General features: G+C 41.6%; 1 protein-coding gene across 2 annotated transcripts in view; it reads right to left on the bottom strand.

Moving 5' to 3' along the window:
- The window catches only part of tenm2a (teneurin transmembrane protein 2a), a 226247-nt gene that overhangs the window by 143170 nt on the left and 56355 nt on the right, over positions 1–26722 (bottom strand). For both annotated transcript variants that reach the window (XM_071457469.1, XM_071457470.1), the window contains exon 3: positions 12441–12734. In XM_071457469.1, the coding sequence (XP_071313570.1) occupies positions 12441–12734 (294 nt within the window). The remainder of the gene's footprint in view (positions 1–12440; positions 12735–26722) is intronic.

Raw genomic sequence — 26722 nt, 5'->3', positions numbered from 1 at the left:
GAATAAGAATATCTTTACGTTTCTTGGGTGTGGCGTGGTATAAAGCCGAAAGTAAAGCAGCATTTCTTTTTAAACGTACCGACATGATGACGATGATCTAGGTCATTTATTTTGGTACATAGACGGTCGGCCGCTGGTGAGGAAGTACACCGCTCCTCAATCTGTATCGTTCTGGACAGACGGGTGTAAGGTCTACTATTAAATACCCGTGAGGGTCTCTGGTGGCGTCTTCAAAGCTCTCTAAAAAAAATGCCTTTTGAGACGGAAAGATTTGACGGGCTAATATATTTATTTGTAGTTTGTCTCGAGGATTTTTAAACAGCACCAAATAATTGCTGTTCAAACTAATGGTGCGGCTGTGTTTACCCTGATGAAACACATTTTGAGTCAACATCATGACGCTCATGTTTTTGTGATGCCGATACTGAGTAAAGATTTTAACTACATCGGGATGGTCGGAGGCTTGGAAAATAACATCGTCCAAAATGATCAAATGTTTTTGACCAGGAGGAAACAGGTTTTCATCGTCAAAAGAATCTGGCAATCCTTCAACAAATTTAATCTTTTTATTCAACCTTTGCAACTCGCTGTACATAGGTTGAAAGGAAGTATAAATCCACACAATATTTTCAGGTACAATATTCATGACATGTTCACAGTTTTCAAGTACATTCTTTACAAAATAGGTTTTCCCGCACCCGCTAGGTCCTACAATCAAACATGAGAAAGGAAATATAAACCTAGGTTCAAAATCAACTTCCTCCATTACATTCTGGTGTGACATTTTTAAAACAAAATGAAACAAAACAACACAAAATCAAACTCTGTATATCCAAAAGGCAAAGTTGTATGAAACAAAACAACACAAAATCAAACTCAGTATATCCAAAAGGCAAAGTTGTATGAAACAAAACAACACAAAATCAAACTCACTCAATATCCAAAGGGCAAAGTTGTGCCGTCGGCAAAGAGACGTCTTTTGTCATACACCACTTTAAACTTTTTCTGAAATGATGTGTTTTTCAAGACGAAGCTCTTTTTATCGCGACTAATGTTGCGCTGTGGGATCTCAATCACACTCTCACCAGAATCACGCAGGTAACCTTCCACCAGATCTCTGACGCTGTCAAAGTTTACCATCTCACAGCATTCCCGAGTCTGAGTGATGCCTTTGACGCGCATCGCTACTTTTTTTTTGTTTTTTGTTTGGTATGCATAGCTCTTTGGACCCGCGGCTACAAATTCTTGAATGCTATCCCCGTCCAGTTCATCTGTCAAGTCCCCTAGATAATTACCCATCTCTAAAGGCGTCTCACCCTTCTTTACCACATAGATTAAACTATCGGTGTCGATGTAAAGAACCCTCTCTTTCAACTTTTCTAAATAACTGTACAGTTTTAGACGTGCGTGTGTTGTGGTGAATGCCGCAACGAATATATTGTTTTGTTTACCCGGGGGTTGAATGCATCGGTCGCTGTATCTCCACCTAATTAAGGCTCTCTCGTTGTCTAGAACGTTGAAGTATTCAACCTTGTGTGTGCCCGAAAAAAGGTAGGAGAAAAACTCTTCAGATTCTGAGACGATGTTGGTATGGAGTAGGTTGTCTCTCTGCGCAAACTTCCCCCAAAGACTGTTGAGACACAATTTAGCCACTTGTCTCTTGACAGGATTCGCTTCAATTTTGCCCGCGTCTAACAGAATGCCCTGATTTGTATGATAGTCCCTGATGTATTTTTCTCTGGTTTCCCGGTCCGTCGCATCAGGCGGGTACCCCGATGCTTCCTGTTTACCTTTGAGAAAACTGTGGATGTAGTCGACAAACACTGAGTCGCTACTTTTGTCAAAGTGCCACACTTCTGTGATTTTTGCCACTCTGTACCCTAGCTCGAGGGCTTTGTTAAACTCGAGCGTGACCCACACACCTGTCAACGCTCTGGCTTCATCGCCGTGTCTACAGAGACCCTCTTGGTTGTTGGTTTCAGCACAGGTACGACACAGCGGGAAGATTAATTTACCGGATGAGCATTTGTACGGTAAAACAGGGAAAAAGAGACCGCGTGGTGGATATACAGTGGCTCTGATTAACCCAAAGTAGTTACGAGGATCCCCAAAATCTTTGTGAATGATGGTAGGATGCCCTAGGGGAAACTTTTGCGTGCTCATGACATACGGGTACAGTGAGCAAACGTCAACATAATGCACAGTTTCATCAGACCCCGCCGTATGCCTCAGCTTTAAAGCGCTCGTTCTGCCTCCATACAGCGCTTGTCGTGGTATGAGAGGTTCTGGGAAGTTGAAATGCTGGAGAAAGTTTACTACATGGCTCGATTTTTTCATTTCATTCCACATGTGTTCTCTCACCACAATGACGCGGAGGTTGTGTTCAGACTGTAACATCTGCACTCTCTCCTCACTTTTTGCATGCAGTTCCCCAAAGGTCAAACCCCTCATCGGACAAGTATTTGTAGGATTAAAACAATCAGGACAACCGTGATAAAAACATCCGTGAAACTCCCACGCATATTTTACACCGTCAATCTCTGCGTAACCGTCTACAAAATAGCGACCAATCTGTTTTTCACCCATGTTGAGAGCATGCTGGATAAAGATTTTTTCCTTGTGCATCACCCACTCTAACCACCTGATGGATTCGTTTGAGAATCTTTTACACCGCTGGGCGTAGTTGTCAGGGCACGGTATGGCGAGGGTTTTAGGTTGCAAGTAATTGGTGAGAAACACCTTCATGCAGGCTGATGCTATGGTAATAGTGCGGAAAGGGTCCACGCCTGTCTCACTGAGATACTGCTCCCTGAATTTAACACACCCTGTGTTGAGAATATCAACGTCATTCTTACAGTAATGCAAAGCTTCCTTCCTAAAGTCAAAGACTTCCTGACTGGCTTTACTGTACCAGCTGTAAAACTCCTCCTGCTCGCGCGTCGTCATGCGGTCTACACCGTAATCAGACGGCGGAGGATAGGGTCCTACATACCTGAGGTGCTTTTCTGAGCTGAATCTGTGCGGAAAATACCCCTTGGTCTGATCGCTGAAGCCCAAAGCCTTGGGCATGGCGTTAAGACGCATGGGCAGGAAAGAAAGGGAATCTATGAACTTGAGTTGATAATCGGGTTCCTCAAAACTGAGGATTTTACAACCTGTCATGAGAATGTTTTGTGGCGATGCTTTCTCTTTCAATATACCTTTTAAAACTAGGTAGCTGTCAAATCCGCGAGCGTTATGCGCAATAAAAACATTTCCCCGGTACTGATTCCTCCTGAAATACAGGAGAAAGCGTTTAACACAGTCCAGACCGTAAAACACCTTCTCTTCACCTTTTAATGTTTTTGCATACACTAGAAAGGGGATGTGTTCGTTGTTCTCGTTGACAAATGTTTCAAAGTCATAAAAAACCAAACCGAGGTGTTTGGTCTCACTGGCGACGGGTTGAATGTAACACAGGTGATCGTCTGTTTCAGAACCAGCCGGTAATGTTTCACCGCAGATTCTACATCTAGATGCGCCACAACGATGCTCGGCCTTGCCTGTGGTCATATTAACGTAGTAGCACAGATTGCATAGTTTGCATTTTTTTACTTGATCACAAAAACTAAAAGCCTGTTTGTTCATAGGACATGGCTTAGCCTCTTTGTGTCGAGCAAAACAGGAGAGTGAACGACACGTCCTGTGACAATCTGAGCATTTTATGGGTTTGAGCTCTTGTGTAGAGCAGATGGGGTCGATGCAGACTTGACAGTAGCCCTTACAGCTGTGCACATAGGGGTTACATAAACCCTTGTAACAATAATTACAGATAAACTTTGCGCCCATAAAGGCTTTGAGGTTTTTAATCCCGTAGTAATGATTTTGCAATAGGAATAAAAACAGAGGTTTGGAACGATCGGGGAAGTCTGTTGCAAAATGCGAGAGGGGTTCGTTATGAGATGTTCTGTAAAACACTACAATTTTGCGCTTCAAGATCTCCTCAAATTTGGCTATGTCATTGAAAGTGACGGGCGTCTGATCATTTAAACCAGCCTGACGCTGCAACTCCCTACCCAGACTATCACACTGGCTATCTGTGAAATCTGGATGGATAACATGAGACAGGCTGACGGCAAAGCAGAGCTGATCGTTCCTGTCATCTGCAAAATAGAGATGGGGTCTTTTCTTTTTGAGAATTTCACAATCTAAAGTTTTCTCCATCTTACGTTTGGCACCGCCCGTAGGGTTCCGCACTATGTGAACAATTAATTCTACATCTTCGTCAGCGGCTATGTTATTGTTTGACTGTACTATACGATCGAGCAAACCTTCAAAAGCTGGAAGAATATTTCTGCCTCGGTCGTTGTTGGTGACTGAAACATAATCACGCACATTTTCACCTACCACCTCCAACTGAATAACATCATTGCGACTAGCTTGCGATTCTACCTCGTTGGCTAATTCCCTAATTACCCCTATCACGTTTCGATAAAATGCGGCAATATCGGGTACATTGCCGGGTCGAGGAACTGTAAATGTGTGTCTCATGACTAGAGTGTTAAACCGATCATAAGAGGCTGTTTCTGTCTCTCTGCCCCCTCTAAACCCCTCCTCCTCCTGCTCTTCAGCAGGAGTGTGTCTCTGCTCCAACCCTTCACCCCCCTGGTGAGGCTGCGGCTGTGATTGTGGCTGAGACTCATTTTGTTCATTTTGAGGTTCATTTGATGAGCTGAGAGCTGATATGTTTGTCTGATTTAGATTTTGGAGTATGCTTTCTATGTTGTGGAAGGCGTCCTCGTTGTTTTGATTTAATCTTTGGAATGTGTTTTCTAAGGTTTGGAAAGGATTTTGTGGTTCTACAGGCGAGTTATTTTGCACCTCAACATTGTCGGGTATAGGGATAAAACGTAATTGATCTACAGCTATTTGCAGGTCGAGAGGGACTTGGTGGACAGAAGAGGGTGTTGGAATATGACGCAATTGCTCTACAGCTAACTCAATTTCAAGAGGGACTTGGGGTGAGGGTGAACAAGATAAAGAGTCGGAATCAAATTCTCTATTCATCTTTTAAAATAAAAAAAATGTCATACAAATATACATACGTATTAAAATTACAACATTTTTTCACAAATGGCCGTGAAGGATGAAATGATAGAATGCATTACTTGGGTAACCATCTGGAGCGTTTCCAGTTGCTGGTTTCGGGCGCCTCTTTGGGTTCTTCCCGTTCCTCCTCTTCCCACTATCGGTCCTGGTGAATGATTGATAGCATCCGCAAAGAGTTTGCGGACAATCGTCGATCTGACACGTTGTATTTTACGCCTTTTGTGGGGTCTCGCCGGAGCCTTCTCAATGGCGTTTGTAGTGGTAACCCTCGCAGAAGAAGAAGAAGTGTGAGGTTTCTGTCCTCTGGGAGGACATGAAAAAACAGGTGTCACAGGTGCTGTTTGTCGTCTGATAGGAGATGGGAGGACTACCCAAGGTGGTGTCTGGGTCCTCAGGGGTGTTGAGACCATAGGCTGAGAGTCTGTTTGGGTATAACAAATTTAATGGGTTAGCATCATTAACAATAAACTTTTTACTTTTTTTGAAACAAACATTTTAATTAGACACAAAGTTTTAGTTTCAGAATTCACTTTATTTACCCTAGACTGGAAAATTGAATGAATAAAAAAATCCACACCATGCAAAATGCATTTCAACCTGCTTCCAGTTAACAATGAAGCAGTCTGTGTTTACAACTGTGTATGCACAATATATATATACTCGATAAGGACCTATGAGAACATGTTACGTCATCATCGTCATCACCGTGCGACCAAACACCAGGAAGTTGTATTTTCATTTGAACGCTGAAGCGCGAAGAGTTGACTTCGTTCCACGTATAGATCACATTAAAAACAAAGGAGGTTTAAAAAATGGTCAAGATTACCTGATATCTCCTGTGCCCCGTCGGATCCTTGCGCCGGTGGGACCTGCTGGATCTGCTTTTTATTTTTACGCGGACGGATCGCTTTTGGTCGGCCGGTTAACCCAGGACGTACCGCCGAATCGCTCTGCTGGGTCTTCTTTTTACTTTTCCCCCGGGGTCGGACCGGCGAATCCCCCGCTAGGATCTCGTCGATATCCCCGTGGAAGACGGCCGGATTCCACGCCCCAGCCGGCACCGGAGCTATCGGAGTGTTGATGCGCTCTTCACCCGCCGGAGGGGTGGTGTTGGTCGGGGCAGGTGGAGGAGGAGACGCGGCCTCTGACCGGTTCAACGCAGAATCCTCAGCCGCTTGGATTTCATGTAAAACCTCCGTGAAACTGCCGTCGAGGTCCCGTACGTCGTTCAGACCGTCGGTAAAATCTGTAAGTATATGTTTCAGCTGAACCTCAGTATGTTTTGTTGAAACTGTTATTATAACACAGAAACGGCTGCAGTGTGAGTTTTAAATTTTAAAAAGACAAACCTTACCAAAATGTGATTGTGAAAAGTTGATTCCTTCCAAATCTGCGGCTGTGACTTTAAAAGATGGATAATTCTGATTAAAAAAACACAGTCCAATGTTTAGACATTGAATAGAATACATAAAAATACGGTAAATATAGTAAATACTTACCAGAAAACTGCGGTGCTGGGTGGACATCTACGGAGACGGTATATGCTAAAATACACAGATCTTTCGTTTAATATTTTTAAATGTTATAAAAAAATAAGAAGCAACGTGTGTAGAAACGCAAAGTCTTCTTACCGCGAGCCATCATGCTGAGTTTTGAGTCGTACGTCCCGGGCCTGCTCCGTCATACAGCCGCTCAGGATGACGGTGTATTTATACCCGTACTTCTTATATTGAACACAATTACTCTGTGTCTTTTGTTTAGTTTGTTGTCTAGTTTTCCCACCAGAAAATAATTGGGTTTTGTTTAAAAAAGTTTTTCAGTCAAAAAAAAAAAGCTGGGTTCATATGGAAAGCTATCTATCATCCTAAGGTTGGATCAGGTCAAGTTTATAAGAAACAGAAAATTAGATACACATGGTTGTGAGATGACGTCTTAAAGTGTTTTTTGACCATGATCTTGAGAAACTCTTTGTATGTGAGGGTTGAATGAATTGTGGTGAGTACGGCTCTCCTCATGAAAATACACCGACTATAGTTTTCTATAGTTTTGTGACAAAAGTCTCTCTGAGTAATTTATGCGCATGCATGGGAAAAAGGGGGCTCAAAGATGACGACGTTTTTTAAATTAGATCTATATGCATGTGAGATGAAGTCTTAAAGTGTTTTTTGACCATGATTTTGAGAAACTCTTTGTATGTGAGGGTTGAATGTATTGTAGTTTTCTATAGTTTTCTATAGTTTAAAAAAAGTTTTTCAGCCAAAAAAAGCTGTCATATGGAAAGCTATCTATCATCCTAAGGTTGGATCAGGTCAAGTTTATAAGAAACAGAAAATTAGATACACATGGTTGTGAGATGAAGTCTTAAAGTGTTTTTTGACCATGATTTTGAGAAACTCTTTGTATGTGAGGGTTGAATGAATTGTGGTGAGTACGGCTCTCCTCATGAAAATACACCGAGACTATAGTTTTCTATAGTTTTGTGACTAAAGTCTAGACTCTGAGTAATTTATGCGCAAGCATGTGGGAAAAAGGGGGGCTCAAAGATGACGACGTTTTTTAAATTAGATGTATATGCATGAGGGGGTCAAACCCCTCCCCCTATGCAAATTAGGTGAAAGGTCAGAGCTGTCAAAAGTTTGATGAGAAGTGTATCTATCCTCTCTCTCATGTTACTGGTGTTTAGACTCGCTGCGGAGGAAAGAAAAAGGGGTCTTACAATCACTGCGTGACATATAATTATAATCTGTATTCCAAAGTATAGAGTGCTTTTTATTCAGAATCAAAATGATCATAATTAAGCATTATCTTAATCTACCTTGATTACACAATGATCCTTTCAGAGCCTCACTTCTAAATATTCTCTAAAGTTAAAAAACACATCAGCTGCTTTGAATATGTTTGATTTATGGTGCGATTCATGTTGTACACCAGAAAAAGAATAAAGAGGACAGAGTGGGTGCAGGCACTCTGCCACCTGTGCTAGTAGATTTGATTAGTTAATCAGGAATCACTTTGCCCAACTCAGCTTTTAAAAGCATAATTACCACTCCAGCTACTAGAAAAAAAACAACTTTTGACTGCAGATGTTTTACGGGGCATTTTCTCTGCATTGTCAAAAAAAGGTAATTTAAATAAAGTTTATGCTACATAAACTAACACAGCCCAGCGAGGGAAAAACCTCCAATAAAGAGGGAGCCAGTAAGGGAAACCAGGCAATTGAGCATGCCCAGACAGGGGGCAGGGTTAGGCAGAAAGGCCAGACTAAATTTAGCGCCACCTTTTCATTCTCTAATTACGAGATTAATACAGCCTGTCACATATGTCACAATACTACCCTGTGATTTATTATCCAGTCGACCAGATGGAGAGATTGAGCCAGAGAAGGAAGGAGGAGAGGGACGTTGTCTAAAAGCAGCTAATCAGCATGCGTGTGTGATTGGGCCTTGACTGTGCAGTGAGTGGCCAGTGTGTTTATAAAACTGACTGTATGAGCAAAGCCAAGACAGGAAACAACGTTGAAGTTGAATTAGATTCGGCCCGCTTCTTTAACAGGCTGCTATTTAAAGAGAGGGAAACACAGAGGCACATGGACCCTGCCCCCCGTCCCACACACACACACGCGAGCATATGTAGAGCACTGGACTATGGATCGTGGCCATAAAGTTGGCCCTGGGCTTCAGGTTTAAATCAATGTCAAAGCCTGATCCTATTTCATCTAATGCATGTTTTAATCATTCTCTCTCCTGATCAATGCAGTTTGGATGCGACCATCAGGCACTGCTGTGGGAATTTATGAGCACTTCTATTCTCTTGCCTGTGTTTCCAGACGGACGTTTTACGAGGCAGCGCGCAGTGCGACAGTAAATCTCTTCCTTCACTTTGCCAAAATGAAATCTCCCAATGTTGCTCTCTATGCCCATATTTGTATGTCTCACTGTGTTCCTTGTGCAAACGAAACTTGTATTGGCTCTGCCAAGTCATCGTTCTAGTCTCTTTATTTTAATAGTGTCTGGAAGGGGCAATAAAAGCGAAGCGTCTTTATTCAATACTCGACAATAAAGCTAGATGTAGGGAAACTCTGAAATCCCTGAGTTGCATTTAGGAATCTAGTTTAACGGGTTTTACATACTTGTTGGTAATTGGAATTTAGCAGTAAATGAAAAAAAACCCAAATAAAAAATAATCACAAAGTTTGAGTTTGGAAACTGATGTAACAGATGCCAGAGATCTGCAGAGGAAACTGCTGTGCAGGTGGACCACATTTCTCAATGAGGAAATAGTACGCACACACACTAAAATAAGTTGCTGCTGTGTATGTGTTGTCCTGTCATTGAGCTGGAAAAATAGATTTTGTGGTACAGCAGGTTTCCGAGTGTTTTAAGTTTTTACTTTGAAAGTCAAGCCTGTGTTTGTATATGCGTGTCTGCGTATTATGTGTGTGCGTATTAGGACTGGAAAATAATTCAGCGCTGCGATTATATCATTGTGATTATGGCGTCATATTGTATTATTATTATACTGCAAATTCAGTTGACCAGATTAAGGATTCAAAGCAGATTGTTATTGAAACTATTAAAATATTGTCTTTCACTCTCTCACTTTTTATCTGCACACGCACTAACAGACACACGCACACACACTCTCATATAAACATGCAAAGGTGCAGCTTCATATAAATCCACACAACATACAAGCATACTCAAAAGTTTTCTATACTAGTTATGTGAGATGTGGGTGTTTACATTACTGGTGTATGTGCTGCTAATTGTCTTGAGACTACCAAAGGAACCAGGCACCGTGACTGACTGCTATCTATCCAAAGCATCACACTCTTTAATTTGTTATTGACTCAGGTTTTGTTTCATTTGTTTTCTAGACTTTTCCACTTCTGAAGAATCAAACATTTAAAAATAGTACATATATTCAGACACCCTGAAATATGGGAAGAAAGTTGTCTGAATTTGTAACTTATTTTGAGGTCATTTGTAGTTCATTAATCATTATTACTGAGCAAAAATTGAATAATGAAGAGAAAAGATATGAGGCAGCTGTGAAGGTATCCATCAGTTCTTCTGTAGCTGGTTGTACTGTTGACATAAAGAAAAAGCCTCACATACACAAACACAAACAGTACTCTCCCTGAGGTTTGGGATATCTGTCACCATTTCTCTGGGCTTTCTATTTTGGTAGTGGATTCTGCAACAGGGCACATGTACACATTCATCCGCATGTATGCTCCTGCCCTGAATGGGAACCCTAGACCCTTAAACTGACACCTGTCAGTCATACTGGGAGGCTGTACTGACAGGAGCATAAGGATGGATGGTGAGAGGTGCAGTGTGAGCGGGGAGAAGACAGAAGAAGCAGCTTGAGAGATGAAAAAGAAAGGTGGGAGAGGAGGGAGATGAAGAGGAGGAGGAGAAGCAAGTGGAGGTGAGACTTCTGAAGCTTGTTAGAGACGCAGCGAGATGAGAGTGGTGCAGTGAGCTGTTTGGTGTTTTAGCACGTCACCGTCTTTTTGATTTGTTAGCATGTGTTTATGATGTTGTTTCTCTGTCTGCCTCTGTCAATCTCTATTATTAGAGCCTCAGATCCTCCTCCTGCTGTTTTGACACTCCCGTTGCTACTGTTTCACACTTACACACACACATGCACTGTTTGGGCTTGTACACACTCTTACAGCCGTAGAAAGACAAAATAGCATATAGAAAGACAATGGCAGGCTCAGTAACATACACATACACACACACATGCAAATTGAGCACCCACATTGCTTGGGGCACGCACACTGGTTGGGTCTGGTGGGAGAGAAATCTTCCCTCTGGGTGCTTTGAGGTGTGACATGCCTTTAATATCAGATGCTCTGTTTGGTGAGAGATGCAGGAGCGAGGGGTTAGATTTCCCTCATTCAGAGCAGCTAAGTAACTAACGAATTGACTCGATCAGACACACGCACACACCTTTTATCAGGCTGCCGCGCTGCCTCTGATCTCTTCATGCTGGCAGGAGCAGCAGTGCTGACGCCTGATCTAAATCTCTGGTCTGTGAAACCATGAGACCAGCCCAAAGGTGTGAGCTGGTGGTTCCCCTGAACGTTTCTATAGAAGGTAAACTTCTGAAGTCCTTTAATTTAATTTGACACGTGTTCAGAACAATCATCTATATGAATTTCTCCAACAGAAAAGTGAATGTTTAGGCCCTGTAGGAGCACAAAAATATGCATAACACCTTTTTAAAAAGTTTCATTGGAAAACAACTTCTGATCTTCTCAACAATCAACACTCAGTGACATCATACTGCAGGCAAATGATTATCACAATATAGAGCTGGATTAAGAAGCTAATTTTACAAGGTCTGCAAACAGAGTGCTCAATGGCGTTCTCCTGGCCCTGAGACAGACAGAGTGAGAGCGGCGTCTGCGGCTGATATCTGTGGCTGCAAGATTAGCTTGGTAATTAACCACAAAGCAATTATCGGGTGGTGGGATGAGAGGCACATCTCAGGGAAGGTGTTTCTTGACGTGTTTAATAGGTGTTGAGTAGTTTGATCAGTCGACAGAAGTTGTCTCTGATTCTGAGGCCCACAGTCCAATGGAGGTTGATCCACAGCTGATACGTGTGGCTGCCGAGAATTCAATTAATTAGACTGTTGCTTTTCCTTCCATCCACTTTTCATTAACCTCCATTGACACCTCGGCACATCCAGGTTTACGACTGCGTCAGTATTAACAAGAAAATGGGAAGCTGGCAATAAACGACGATGCCAGAGGAAGGAAATTCCCTCTGGGAACATCACACTCTGACACTCGCTAGTATATCCAAAGAAAGGATGCACTTGAAAAGTGAAGATTACCTTCTCTGTCTTTGTGTTGGATCACAAAAGTTAAAATGCTCCAATGCTGCCATCTCCAAATATCAAAGTTTTTTCTTTTTTGAAAAGTGACAGACCAGTGGTGAGAGCTCAGCAGATAAGTGTATAAGAGGGTAGAGTTAGAAGGCTGTGGCTAAGTGCTATTGATGAAAATAAGGTTGGTTCTCTGGTGGGGGTCCAACCACTGTTCTTCAGATCAGAAACACACTGAATCAATAAATCCAACTCACCCACAATTCATATAATGGCTATCTGTTTGAAAGGTGGTCTAAAGATTTTAACAACATTGACAAACTTGTGTAAGATAGAAGAAGAAATCTCACTCATGATTCCTTTGAGCATTGACTATTATTCTCCCCCATTTGTTCTCACGTCCTCATCAAGTCTTACTCACTCTCTTACTCACTTTGTCTCAAATTAATGGGCCTGTACTTTGACACATATATCATCTTGATATATCTTTCAAGAGCCCTTCGTCCTACCTGACTCGTCATCAGACTTGTTGTCATTCTCCGAGTCGGTGAGGGTGAGGGCCGAGTTCTCACGACTGGACACTCCCGAGCTGCGGCGGGATTTCACCCCTCCTCTTCCGGCCCACAGCTGAATGGCTCGCTCTGGAGAAAGCGGTCCCTCGGGGTCTGAGTCTGCATCAGAGCCGGCACTGAGGGAGTAGCCTCTCTGGAGGAGGCCCAGGTCGGGACAGTAGGGAACGGCGGCGGGGTGCGGTGGGGGAGTTGGCTCACATACTCCCAGCTCGGCCAGGGTGAAGTTACCTCCTGCATGGAGAGAGATCAGAGTTATACAAGTGGAGTGTAGAGAGTAATGTACATAAGGGCAGTAAATGGAGACACTTATACAAACAAATGCTCTCACCAGCAAATGCACACGCGTATCTAGCAAACAAATCACACGCAGAGAAGCACACTAATTATGAAACTATGGAGGCGGAGGCTGAAAATTGGGCTTTGTTGTTGCAGGCAGGAGGGGGAGAGATGACACAGCATGAATCAGGCACAAACTACAAACTAGCTGCTGGAAGGAATATGTAGTGGCCTGCAGGCCTGTTAAGGCCGACTTAGAAGGCCTGCCGCCCTCGCTTTACTGCTCCGCATTGGCATTCATGAGGTGTTGATGTGAGACCAAAGAGCTGTTCACTTGAGGCCTCTCAGACTGTAGTGGAGCTGCTTTGCTGCCTTTTGGGTTTGATCATCTCCCCACCTAGTTCCCATCACATGCTGGACCCCAGGCTCACTGAGTGTACCGCAGTCTGCTGCAGTACCGGCCCCGCTTGCCTAACATTCTCCCCCTCAAGACAAACTGACTCGTCACGTCCAAAATAAATATATAAAATTATCCAAATTAAAGCACATCAAAGGAGATCAATAAACAGTGCTGCAGCCCAATTAAATCCAAGCTGAGGAAAAAGCAATTAAGGAAAAAGGCATGCTCAACCAATTTATTCTCTATACTAATTAAAAGAGTATTGTGGATGCAATCGCTCACCATCAGCTGTTGGGGTAAAGGGATCGGGGGAAAAACAGTTGTGATTCACTTCATTAGCAGTTTGTGAGGGAGGGGAAAGGAAGAGGCAAGTGTAGAGAGGTTGGCATTGTGGCGGCACATTGTATGAATCAGTGCACTGAGAATCACACAGCTGTGTGGCTGGGTTAACTGTGACTCATCAGGCGTACGGCCGCAATCAGAGAGAGAGGAATTAAACAGATGAAAATCGTCTGCTGGATCTTCACGGCTCCTCTTCACAGCCTCGCCGAAACTCGAGAGTTGAGCTGAAAGTAATGGGGGGGGGGGGGGGGGGGGCCTGAAAGGAAACTTAGCCAGGGAAGTAGTGAAAGGCTCTATACTCCTACTCAGACAAACAGATGGACTGGACTAGAGAGCAGAGGCAAGCAAATAACTCCACAGGTGGATTCAGCTACTAGGCTACAGCTTGCCAAGCATCCAACCAGCTACAGTACAAATGGCATATTACCATTCCTTGTCTTCTTTGCTTCGTTGTCTTTTCCTCCCACTTATCATAGAGGATGACAAAAGGAAGCGTCTTTACTATACGTAACACTAGGGATTCTTACAATCTGTTGTTAATTTACACTACAGAGCTACTGTATATACACAGGATCTAACTGTAGTTGTTGAACCCATACCTGAGATGAGGTAACGCAGGAGGACAGGAGAGAACTCCAGGAGGCCTGAGAGAGTAGAGCACATGTTCTTTAACATCAGTCAGCAAATCATCCTGAATTGAACTGCTTGCTAGAAAAGTGTCTACTCCACAGTCGGGTCTTTATGCAAATCACCCAATTCAACTACAACAACACCTTCAAGTCTAAACCAACGCTACGTGAAAACAGTTACATCACATTAAAGCGTGTGCATGAGTGTGTCCGTGTGCATGTGTGTATGTGCGCTTGCCACACGTATCTAATGTTGCATCCCACAGGCCACCGTTCTGTACAATTAACATCCCATAACCAGTGATTACACATGCAAAATCCAATCACTCCTTATCACCATCAACAGTAGATGCAGCCCGATGCCGTAGCAATCTACATGTACTCAAAGAAAGATGGATGGCTGTGAGGGGTTGGAGCAGACATGAAAATCTATCTCAGTTATTCCACAAATAGAAAACCAATCGCATGTTTGTAACATGATATTATGACAGATGTGGGGGCAAATGTGGCACCACATTCTAATCCGATCAATGTCTTTGTCTCCGCACAATGCTGCCACTGTCATTCACACACTTATAATGCACATTAACGTGCGTTCTGAGCCTCATGCAGCTTCAGCAGCTGCCTCGGGGTGCGCACATCTGTGTCTGTTCTGTGCATACACACCGGCACATATGTTTGTCTGTCAATTGATCCGTGCATTCAACATGAATGTGGTGTATGTATGGATTAGACTGTGCTATAGGGCGAAAGCAGCATGCCCAAGAATGCTTTGCTAAGTGCTTTTCATTAATAGAAGGACAAAGGGAAAATGACAGAGTCGAAGGAAGGGAGAGAAACAAAACAGATTTGAAAAGAAGCGTGTGATAATGTGTGTAGGTGATACAGAGAAGGGTTGAACAAGAATTGCTTCAATTGGTAAATGCTGAATGACAGTCAAATGGATATAAGGTTATACCTAATGAAAAAGGGATAAAAAGAAAAAAGAAAATGCAAATCATGACCCTGCAAGTAAAAGTAAACGTGGGTTAACATAGACGTATTAATCTGCTATAAGGTGAAAACAATATAATCTAGAGGTCTTCTGTGAAGACCTTTCACTAATAGAGTGAAGGACGGAGGGGAAGGGAGGGCGAGAAAGGGTTTGAAATGTGTGTAAGTATGTGAGAAAAAGAAAGAGAGCAGAGGGTTACTGAGTTACTAGGTTACATAGTCAACATGATAAAATGTATGCTTGTTTTTCAGTGTGCATGGAAACCACAGCCTCAATCAGTACATGCTCAATCAACTTCAAGTAAAAATGGGGCTATATTAAGTGGGATGGAAATAACCTGAAAAAGCACGGCAGACGCAGAATTAACAATTCTATTAAAACTGTGTTTAGACCAACTTTAGCCCTGTGTGGAAAAAAGGCAGCCACCTCAGTCATTAGACTGAGGCCAGTCCAAGGCAACAAACCATAAATAAAATGACACCATACACTGTAGCAGGACAATACAATCTGCCTATGCCTCTGTAATCACTTTTGAAAATAAACCATTTTTATGACCTTACAGTACACGCTACTGTCGCAGTTTGGTTAGGTTTGAGGGAAAGCTCATGTTTTGTGGGTTAAAATTTAAACATGGTTACAAAAATTAACACTTGGTTAGCTTTCAGGAATGGTCATGGTCAATATTAAAAGAAATGGGAAACTTTGACTATGATGTAAGGTGCTGCTTTGCCCAACTTATAAGAGTGGGTGCACACTCCTGGTAGATTTCTTTGTATCATGAACATCCTGCTGTTCCATGTCATCATCACAAGAAAAGATAAAATGATTGCTGCCACGATAACCTTTCAGAGTAGCAAAATCCTTCCTTGTGATATTATGAGCCCCTGTGCAGTGTTTTGCAGTCTGATGAGCCTTAAACTTACAGATCTATTCAGCTTCATGGGTTAAATCTCACTGTCTCACTAGTTCATAGAACAACACACCCTTTCCGGTGCAACTTCTAGCATTTCTTAATGCAAAAAACTACAAGTCACATATTCAGTCATTTACAAAGACCCAATATTTGTTATAAACACTGCATTTGGAGTATTCCTCCGCTGCAGGTTATAGGTGACACTGGGGAAAAAGAGGCATCTTGTTGGAACTCAAATACAATAGCATGAATGGGAGTGGCATTTGCAGTGATCCATTAAACCAAATGTACTTCCCTTGATAGAACTCATTATGGATATGTGTGAGTGTGAATGTGTGTGTGTGTGTGTCTATGAGCGTTTTTGAGTAGACTGCTTTGTGGGATAGAGGGGCCTATCATTAAAAAATCATTTGTGCTTGTTAGCAGTTTGACAGGCAAAGTATAGGCAGCAGGACTCTGCATTATGCTAGTTGACTTTCCCTCACCCCACCGTGTAATTCTGTAAAGGATGTAAAGCAGGCAGGACCTGTGGGCTTTCATGCCTGCAATTATGTTGCTTTTTTGCAGATCCAATAGTTTTCGGTGCAGGCCACCCTTGGACATGCCATTTTGAGCTTTGGAGGGAGTGCTAGATCAGAGCAAGCTCAGATTTGCCCTGAAGTGCTGAACTAGTGAACTGATTTGCTCCTGGGTGGAGGATGCATGAAAATCAGGAAGTAAAAGCAACTGTGCACGGCAGGTTCCCCAACAATCCCCTAAAATAGCTGAAATTACTCTTAATAACAGTAAAAGCCTTATTTTCTTTTTCATAGCTAAGGAAATGCTGGAATTTGTGGCTAATAGCAGCCAAAATGTGCCATTTCTTAATATTTTCCATTTTCATTTGCATCCAATTCAAAATTCATCTGCACTGCACTTTAGTATCCCTGCAGAAAATGAACTTCTCTTTTGTGTTTTCTTCTCTTTGAATTATGAAGCAATAAAATATAGATATATATTCCGTCCTAATAATAGAAAGCTTAAGTTTAGAGATGTTTCAAAAGACACAGGAGGGAAAGAGACAGAAAAGTCAATGGAAACAGTGGAAATGACAAAGCAGAGACAGTACTGCAGGTAGGCCGCAAAATTCTTGGGTCACATATTCCTGCTCCTCTGGAATCAAATCCCAACTGAAGTTCCTCTAATGTATCTCCCATAATCTGTCCTTCTAGTTGCTCAGCACAAGACAAAATGTATTTAAAAAATCATTGGGCTGCTCAGTGCGCTATTAAAAAATAAAGGACAGTGAAGGAGAGCTGGATAATAAGAGAAGATGGGGGATATTACACTCTTAAATTGGTTACACACATTTCTCATTGTTCAAAGTTCTCTGTTCAGCTGTCCTCACACACTTGCAAAATGGCACAACACAATGTCACTTTCAGAACACTTTAAACATACCTCATCTTTACTATAACACTTGCAAAGTCTTCTCCCACTGTAAGTCATATGAGATGCATGTACTACACAATAATGGATCATACATGTTGCTTTTTTCCATCCAAAGTACAAAAAGAATTAAATAATCCCAGTACTGCCATGTAAACACTGTGTATCTGCTGTACACTCTATGTAAAATACATATGCAGTATGCATTCGATATCTGCTGAAGATAATGAATAGTAATAGCGCTAAACTCATCAGAGACTACAGTACAGATGGTCTTCCTCTCAGTCGTCTCGTCTCCCACTACACATACACACACTCCTCTCACTCTCACGATCACTACTTCTCCTCTATCACGCACTCGTCTATCTCTGCCCATGTTTATGTAAATCACCTCTTTCAAAGCAATCCCCTCTTTGTATATAAAGTAATGAAATTATAAAAGGAAAATGAGTATGTAAACATATGCAAAATGGGCTTTAGATATAGTCCAGAGACAATTGCTGAGAGTTTGAGTGAGAAAATTCATGAATTCATGAATGTCCAAAGACGTTGTCATTGAATTCATTTGGTGTCAAAGCAATGAAGAATGATTGCCGTTGGTTCATACAGACTGCTGCTGTGCCATGCTGTGTGAAGGGGAGAAAAAGGTACTTGCTATTTAGTGCATATGGGGAAAAAATAGGGAGTGAAACAGAGAGGGAGTTGAGCCAATGACGAAAACCCGGGATCAAAAGATAAGGTGTTGAAGAATGATGAAAACCCGAAAGAGAAAATACAGAGCTAGAAAGGCAAAGCAGTACTGTTTATACCTGAATTACATTCAGACATAGTGGATTAATGAAAGCACCAGAGTGGAGATGTTTGGCAATGACTTGAATTTATGTTGTACAAAGGTCAAAGTTCAAAGTGAGTGTTGTCTGTAAGAGAGTGAGAATGGAGTTTGTTGTGCAGCTACTATTATCACACAAGCTATTATTACTCTAGCAGTACACACACACACGCACACTCACACATGCACGCATAGTAATACACGTACTAACAAACATCTTCACAAAGCAGGGTTTCCATGGTGATGGAGGAAGTAGTGTATAAAATGAAGTGAATGTTGCTCCGCTGCATACGTACACACCTTCAGAGGTGAGGATGCTAATGAAGAAAAATCTCTACAGATGATGAAAATGAGAAACACTGTCTTTGGTAAGATATATATATTTTTTTTCCTCTCATCTATAAGTCAAACTCTTCAGTTACACTTGAAAATACCAGCCCAGTATCCCTGCGCAGTTCATGCTGTGGGAGACTGGAGATCATATCAAGTCACAATTAATACAGGAGCTTAAAGCTGCACTAATCAGTATTTTCATATGAACAATGGATCAAATTACTATGTGTAATGTGAAAGGGGTCGCTTGCAGTTGAAAAAAACCCAGAATTATCACGCAACTACACAGTTCTTCTTAACTTTATAGGTGGTTTGAGTGTCTTTCAGCTAATTGTTTTAGTTTTATCAGTCTCAGCTTTAGTGTTTCGATTCAGTCTCAGTAACATCTTTTCCTGATGCAACAGGTGACTCTTTGTAGTGAAAAAAATCAATTAATACTGTACTTTAACTTTGTGATTTAGTTGTCTAAGCTTAACTTTGTGGTGACTATTGCTATTACCATAATATTACTCTAACCTTATCCACAATGCAGTTGCCATGTGCAGATATAATAAAAAGAAAATATATTAAAACGTTTTAAAAGGTTGTCATTGAGTGTACTCTGGGATTTTGCAAAAATCTTAATATTGATGTCCTTGATAATATAATACATGCAATCATATAGTCAAAAATGAATTGTAAATAACAACACCACCAAGATGAAGATGAAGAAGAAGACGGTTTTCATGTTTTGTTTTTTTTCTGTGTTTTTTTCTAAGACACAGAAATGCTCTCTAGTCAACCTGTAACCTCTTATTTAGAGTATTAAAGGGTTATAGGGAATTACTGTAAAAGTCTTTTTCTCTTTGGCTAAACATTTTATCTCTGTCATCATCCTCATGACCATCAGATAAAATGCCTCATCCCTCAAAAAGGATATTATTCTCTGACTCTTATTTTGCTGGGATTGAAAACAAAGTGGTTTGTAGCAGATGATACCGTCAAGATTAAAATACCTTATCTTGACATCTGGAAACTAAACGTGCATTTTGCTGTAATAAGTAATAAAGTGTTTGCAGGCCAGTGCGCCTGAATTATTGAGTAAAACAAAAAACTATTTTCATTTTGCCATTTGAAAGAAAGAAACTGAAATAATTATTTTATCTCATTTAAAATGTGAATGTTAATATTTTTGTTTCATTAAATGACAGAATTCCCACCAGCTATAGCATTTTTTATTTTATTTTTTTAACTTTTGTTGCTTCATAGTGAGTGAGTGGCAGGAGCTGATTTACGTTACACATTTCTTGTGTGGCTGTCATGAAAGGATGACAGGGCACACTGACAGTTAGGGTTTGGGTCGATTATCAAAAATCCAATTCACACATACATACACACACATGCATACACACATACATGTCCCATAGCATGTGGCACGTCATTAACGCAGCCATTAGCAGTGCAGTAACGACCTAACAGATATGCCCAAATAGGAGTGTCATGGTCAAACACTTCCCACACCTCCCAGATGACATCTGTTCTTTTGGCTCCCGCCTGAGCCACAGGGGCCCTTACACCTCCTAATGAGGAGACCAAAATAGGTGTAACAAATGTCATCCATCCCTGGGCAAGTTCTACTCCTGCCCAGAGGACAGCAGTCTGGGTTGGACAGGACATGACAGGACATGACACAACACCATGCACTCTGGAGGAGGTCTTGTCACTGAGAGGTGTAGCACTAAGCAGTGAAACACCTCTCATACATGAAGAGAGGCCAAGGTTGACTAGACTGGGAGTCATGCCTCATGGTTGCTTCTAACACTTGGATGCTCCACATGTTTCCTCTGAAAAACCAATACTAAAGTTAAAGGCTTTTTGGGAATGCTGAGCCTAATTTGACTGATGTGATTCACAATTTGCCTGGAGCTCTGTCAAGGAGGTAGGGAGGGGACTATACATGTTCACTGCTGTCAGGTAGAGAACATCTAAACCCCAAGCTATGAATAAATGCAGACAGTGTACTATTACCAACTGAACAAAATGACCATGCAGTGTATAGCAAGGTAAGATCAATAGGGCGTGTGCACTAGACAGCTATATATTGATCTGTTGCAGTATTAATTCACGAATACTGATATAACGCATTCAGTAGCTATATGAATATGCAAATATAATTGGTAAGAGAAGGGTCGATATTTGAAATACTGAATAACATTTTCATACGCGTTCTTATATAAATGAGATATGAGGGTTTTTTTCCTGGGATTTACAGTGAGTTCTCTGCTTAAGGGGGAAGGTAGACATCCATACACATGCCTTCATGTCCATATTTTTGTAAGTTTTCCCCATGTGCTCCTTTCCCATTTTACTCTTCCTGTTGTGTTACTTTTCTAACTGGAAATTTTCTGACAATGTGACGTTTCTGGCAATGCACACCGCTTACTGCTAATGCCTCACTCTCTTTTAGCTCGGTTTGGTTCCCCCACAAGTAACCTTTAGTAATTGTGATTTGGGATTTTGTATTACAAAGTATTAGTAGTTAGTAAATTATGGTCTAAGGTGACAAATGCTATTTAAGATCCAGAAATACCCCCTCAAACCAATTCTTCTTCTATTTTCTATTACTTTTGTTATTTCTGCTACAAATACAACAAGTCGTCCTGCTAGCTAGAAGTCATCGAGTCTTGTGTAGAATGTTTTCTCCACACAATGGAGACAAGGAAACAGGTCTGTAGTTTCAAAGCACATGCTTTATACATTGGTATGACTTTAGACTGGGTACAGATATGAGTCAGTCAGTAATATTTTTAACCACAGATCTGTCATTTACATTCCAGTCTGTGGATTTCTCGCTTGTGAGTTTTTTGTTTTTTCTAACAGTGTCAATCATTTCTTTTTCATCTGTTCCCCATATAAATATAGATTCTTACAAATCTTACAAAGATACAAATCTTTACTTTCCACATCATTTCTGCGACCAGTCTTTGCAATCTCTGCAGCCAAAGCCAGACCAGCACCAACAAAAAAAATTATGAAATTCATCTGCAATCAAGTCCATGTCATTAAATGTTTTTTTTTTTTTTGCCAGAGACGGTCAGAGTATCCTGCCTTCCCAGTTTTTAATGATAGCATTTAATATTTTCCATGTATTTTTAATATCGTTTTTGTTTTCCTACAGTTGTTGTTGTCCTTTTTGATGCTTCTTATAATTCTTGTCAGCTTGTTTTTATGTCTTATATTTTTATGTATTTTTCTCTTTTCTTTTTGGCACATTTTTGTTTCACCAATTTCTTTATTAGATTACAATGTTTTTGTTCGCAGTGTTTGTAATGGACAAAAAGCTTCATTTACATCATCCACTTAAACTTTATTCCAGTTTGGTTTTATTCAGTGTTTTTTTAGAGGATTTAATAGTATTGTGTGATCTAATTGTTTTGAATTCTTTGAGTTTGTTTTGGTCCTAAATGCTCCACTATGTTTGGTGACGAGAAATTCAGTGAGAGCTCGGCAGGTTGTACAGGAAGCATCGAAATTCTGGTCGACATTTTAACCACCAATCTAACTCACTGTGCAAGGTAAATGAAACTGCAAGTAACCATGGCAACAGCACATCTTATTCATTCAAGTTTTAGTAACAATAAATGAATGACTTTTAAAGTTATAATTTTTGCCAGCGGTACGTGATCATGGCATGCAGTAAGCCTGCCACATTTGCAACCTCAACACTCCATGAACTGGTCACAAAACATTTTCCTGCACAAATTTTAGGGGTAATCCAACAGTGGATTGCTTTTTTAATTGTACTGTTATGATCCCACAGATTTCTATTATGTTTCCTGAAAGGGAGAAGGTTTGCACAGGGCAAAATAATATTTCCACATACTTCCACAGCCACTGCCCAGCCTAGCATAGCACAGGCTGGAGGAAGAGTGCTGTCTGTGCAAATGTATCTTGGTTTCACTGTGGGGAAACATTTTATCGATCCAAGAAGACAAAAAACACTGGTGAGATCACAAAAATACCTTTGAAAATGCAACCTTGTGCTTGCATGGGGAGCAAGATGTGACTGTGTTATGGATTAACGTATGGACTGCTGAGGTCACAAATGGTGCATGGTATAAGCATGATAATTCTGTTTTGTTATAGAAAATAAAGCCGAAAAAGCTGTGTTGTGGTATTCTTTGTCTTTGCCAGTGTTTTTTGTATATCAGTAACACATCATCTATTATCACTTGAATATATGTAATTCTTCCATCTTCTTATGTCTTCCATTTCTGAAAAAACACTTCTCCTTGCAGCTCTAGCATCACTCGTGATGCATCTTCACCTGCATGGTAATCCTGTAGTGTAAGTTCATTTACATATGCAGCATCACCGGTCGGAAAGCAAACCTTGGCAAACATTGGTACCATTTGACACTTGAGCAAGGAGTGACATACATGTGTATAAGAAATGTGGCATAAATCCGCACACAAACACGTACACACATGTTCAAAGGCTGTAGCTGGGGAACATGTTTAATTACAGCCTAGGAAGCAAGTGACTCGGCTGAGAAGGGAAAAAAAAAACACTTGATAACAGTGACATTTACAATCTGCCTCATTTATCACAGGCTGCCAAAGCAGAGTCAAAGAGGGTCATTACACAGTAAACATAGATTAACTCAACTTTCACAAAACACAACACTGACTGACAAATGATTTTGGTTATAAGAAAATTGCAGATGTCAGCATGTGACATGTCTTTCCCTGGACCTTGCCAATTAATAGATTTTTAAATTCAATTAATTCATTGATTCATTTTAATTTCTCTTGTTTGTCGTCCAGTATTTGTGTGTGTGCACGCGAACATGAGCTAGCATTGGTGCTAAATAGCTGGCATCTTTGGCATGTATTTCTCCCACCGCTTCCCATTATTTGTCTCATTTGTTACCCAATGTTTGTATCTGTGTGTATGCATGCACCTGTGCCAACATCAGCGCTAATAGTTAGCACTTTCACTTTCATAGCGTAGACATGATTTGACACACTAAGCTGAGGTGTACTCTAAGTTGTGTGGTTAATCTTAGGAAATGCATCCCGAGGGCTCATCAGGTTCTCATAGATCTGCACTTAGTGCCAGTCATTCTGTTTAGTCCCAAAACAACTATTAATCGCACTCGCTCAGTTTATACAAACATTTCCGTATACGGGGAAAATAGCTGATGTGTGTCTGTAAACTGGGCCCTTTTTACATGTACAGTATCCTGAGTGTATGTCTGCGAGTGCCAAATGCTCAACCAGATGTTACCTTCAAATAAGTTCCCCTTTACAGATTGTCTTGCATGTGCAGGGGCCACACATGCAAACCCTCCATGAGCAGTTTCCTGTCTATAAATGAGCAAAATATGGGGATGGGGTGAGTGGGAGTGCCTAGAGGACCGGAGGACTGGAGTTGAAGTCAGCCCCAGGATATTCTTCAGCGACTCCACTGCTCTATTGCTGCAGCTACGGGATGCTTCAGAGTGTCAGCAGCTGGCAGAGGTGCAGAATGCCAGGCAGAAGACGAAGAAAAAGAGGGATTGGATGAAGAGGGGAGTGATTGTATTTAATCTCACTGCCATTTATCTTTAATAGCATGCAGCTGCTTTGTTCTCTCTTTGATCATGAGCAGTCCAGGTTGACTGTAACCCAATGGAATGCATGGGCACACAGACATATGTGCACACAAAGAAGCATACAAACGCACATTCTGTATTTTCCTTGATTTAATTTTTGTGGATTTCTGCACTTGTTTACTCCCAATTCTCAATGGCCAGCTCCCTATGCTCTGCAGTCCTTGTCACTGTCAACTGTACTGTTGGCCTGCGGAGGGCTGCAAACAGACATGTGCTACTTCTGTGATACATGACCGCTGCAAGCGATAAGCTTCAGCAGGAGGTGTAACATGCAGTGGGTACAAGCTATCCCCCTAAGCCCCAACAAAGCAGAAGAAGTTGCTACTGAAGCAACAAGGACAGGAACCCTCACTGGCTCCCACCAGTGAACACAGCCAGTTGCAATTCTTGCTGTGATGTCCAGAGGCACCGCTACCAGGGATCAGACACAGGGTTCCTGAACTACCTGTGTGTCCTACACGCTTGTCTTACAGGAGAATTCTGCTGATTACTCTTCCTGTTCTGCTGCGATTTTTGACACATAATTTTTTACACTGTCCATCATCACCATGTTATACATGTGCAAAGCTAAATCAGTGGACTGCTAATGGAACCAAGCCTGCAAAGGTAGCTTGTATTGTAAACACTTCAATCTTTCTAAGTGGTGATTTGATGTGGTCGAGGACTTGATAAATCACATTTATATCCTTGTCATACAGGTTCCTCTCATCCTGCCAGAAAGGATTCTCCAAACACTGTCACACAGGAGGCTGCTCTCTCTACAGGTTTAGGGCTAGTCCCTGAATCTCACTGAAGAGGGCACATTATGAGAGTCTGCTGCTGCTGCTGCTGCTGCTGCTGCTCCTGTTCTCACAGATACTTGGAAGTCTTCTATCCCCAAAGAATGGAGATAACAGAGGAAGCAGAGGATGCACTTCCAGCATAAAGCCTCCTCTCAGCCACCCTGTAGTGCATTTTCCTTGCCATTTGGTCTTGAATACAGGAAGTGGAGGCAATCACGCCAGTATTCGAATGACAGAGTTTGGCAGAGTTTTTGGACAAAGCAATCAATGACGACTGTAGTTATTTGTCACATTAAAGTTGATGGAGTGAAGGGAATACAGAATGAGATAAACCTGACCATGACACGGTATGTATACTGACATCTCTTACAGGTTTGAATGGGCTCATTCTGGTTATATCAGAACATACTTGCACATTTCAATGCATCTATGAAGAAGAGAGGTCACGCATAGCTGGGATAGTGAACAAAGCCCGTGTGAAATCGGACACAAAGACACACAGTGTGCTCGTTGTGGAAGCCATAGAGAGGGACTCAACATAACAAATGTGTGATATGACCACTAAAGAAACAATACAAGAACAGCAAGGGTGTGAGAGATGAGGGGGGAAAAAGAATGAGAACGAGAGAGCAAGCATGAAAGGTGTGACAAAAGAGCAAAAGAGTACATAAAAGAAAGTGAGAAAAAAGTGAGAGGTGGAAAGATAGAGACACCCAGAGACAGAATGAATAGGGACAGTAGATGATGCTGAGTGTTGTCCAGGCAGTAAGGCAGGCAGGTGGTTGCTGGATTCTCGGTGTGATGTCCACCCCTTGGGGCAAAGAAGCAGAGGAGAATGTAGAGGGGCTCATTTAGATAGCTCTAAAAAGAAAGGCCAAAGCTTCTAGAGAATGCAGTGGCTGGAATAATGCCTGCTCTCCATAGGTGGACCCGTGGGGATGACACCCCCCGGGATGTGCCCAATAGAAGCTGGAGAGAAGGACTGCAAGAGAGACCAGGAGACATGCCGCCTGGGTTCGAAAGTCGAGAGCAGCTGAGGGATGAAAGACAGGAGACAAAGATATAGTCCTGTAGGAGAGTAGGAGAGTAGGGGATAGTGCGATTTTGCACATTTGTCATATTTTTATTGGTGTCAGGGGATTAACTGTTTAGCAGTTTAGCCTAAAATAACTCAGTGAAAAAATGTGATGGGAGCATGAAATCAGCTTGTCCAATTTCATGTGTAAAATAAAGCTAAGAAATGTGTGTGTAATATTTTTGGTTCAATGTCATTGAGGCTCCTACCTTATTGGGATCACTGATGTATTCTAATATGTTGCTTTGTGGTGTTAAATAGTGAACACTTTTAATGAGCTTTCCAGGCTGCTGCATGTTATGGTGAGGAAAGAATGTGTTATTTGGCTGTGCTTATCCAAGCAGACTAGATAATAAGTGCGTAATGGGGAAACAGCGGAGCTGAGATCCAATGAAAGCAGGGGGTCTGTTGGAGAACACAACCAAACCCACATTGTCAAAATCTGCAAAGAGCCATTTGGTATAGTTAGTGTTCAAACACTGAAAAAAAAACAACCCTGAAATTAAAAAGGATTTGCTTGAAACTTGCACATGTTCAGATAGCATCTTCAGCCTGGTAAAGTTACGTTCTTTGAAACAGGGAT

The sequence above is a fragment of the Trachinotus anak genome, unplaced genomic scaffold, assembly GCF_046630095.1.
Source record: "Trachinotus anak isolate AG129_WGS33_773 ecotype Australia unplaced genomic scaffold, CSIRO_AGI_Tana_v1 ptg000021l, whole genome shotgun sequence".
Classification (NCBI taxonomy): Eukaryota; Metazoa; Chordata; class Actinopteri; order Carangiformes; family Carangidae; genus Trachinotus; species Trachinotus anak.
Note: the sequence above shows the minus strand (reverse complement) of the source record. Positions and strands in the feature narration are given on the sequence as shown.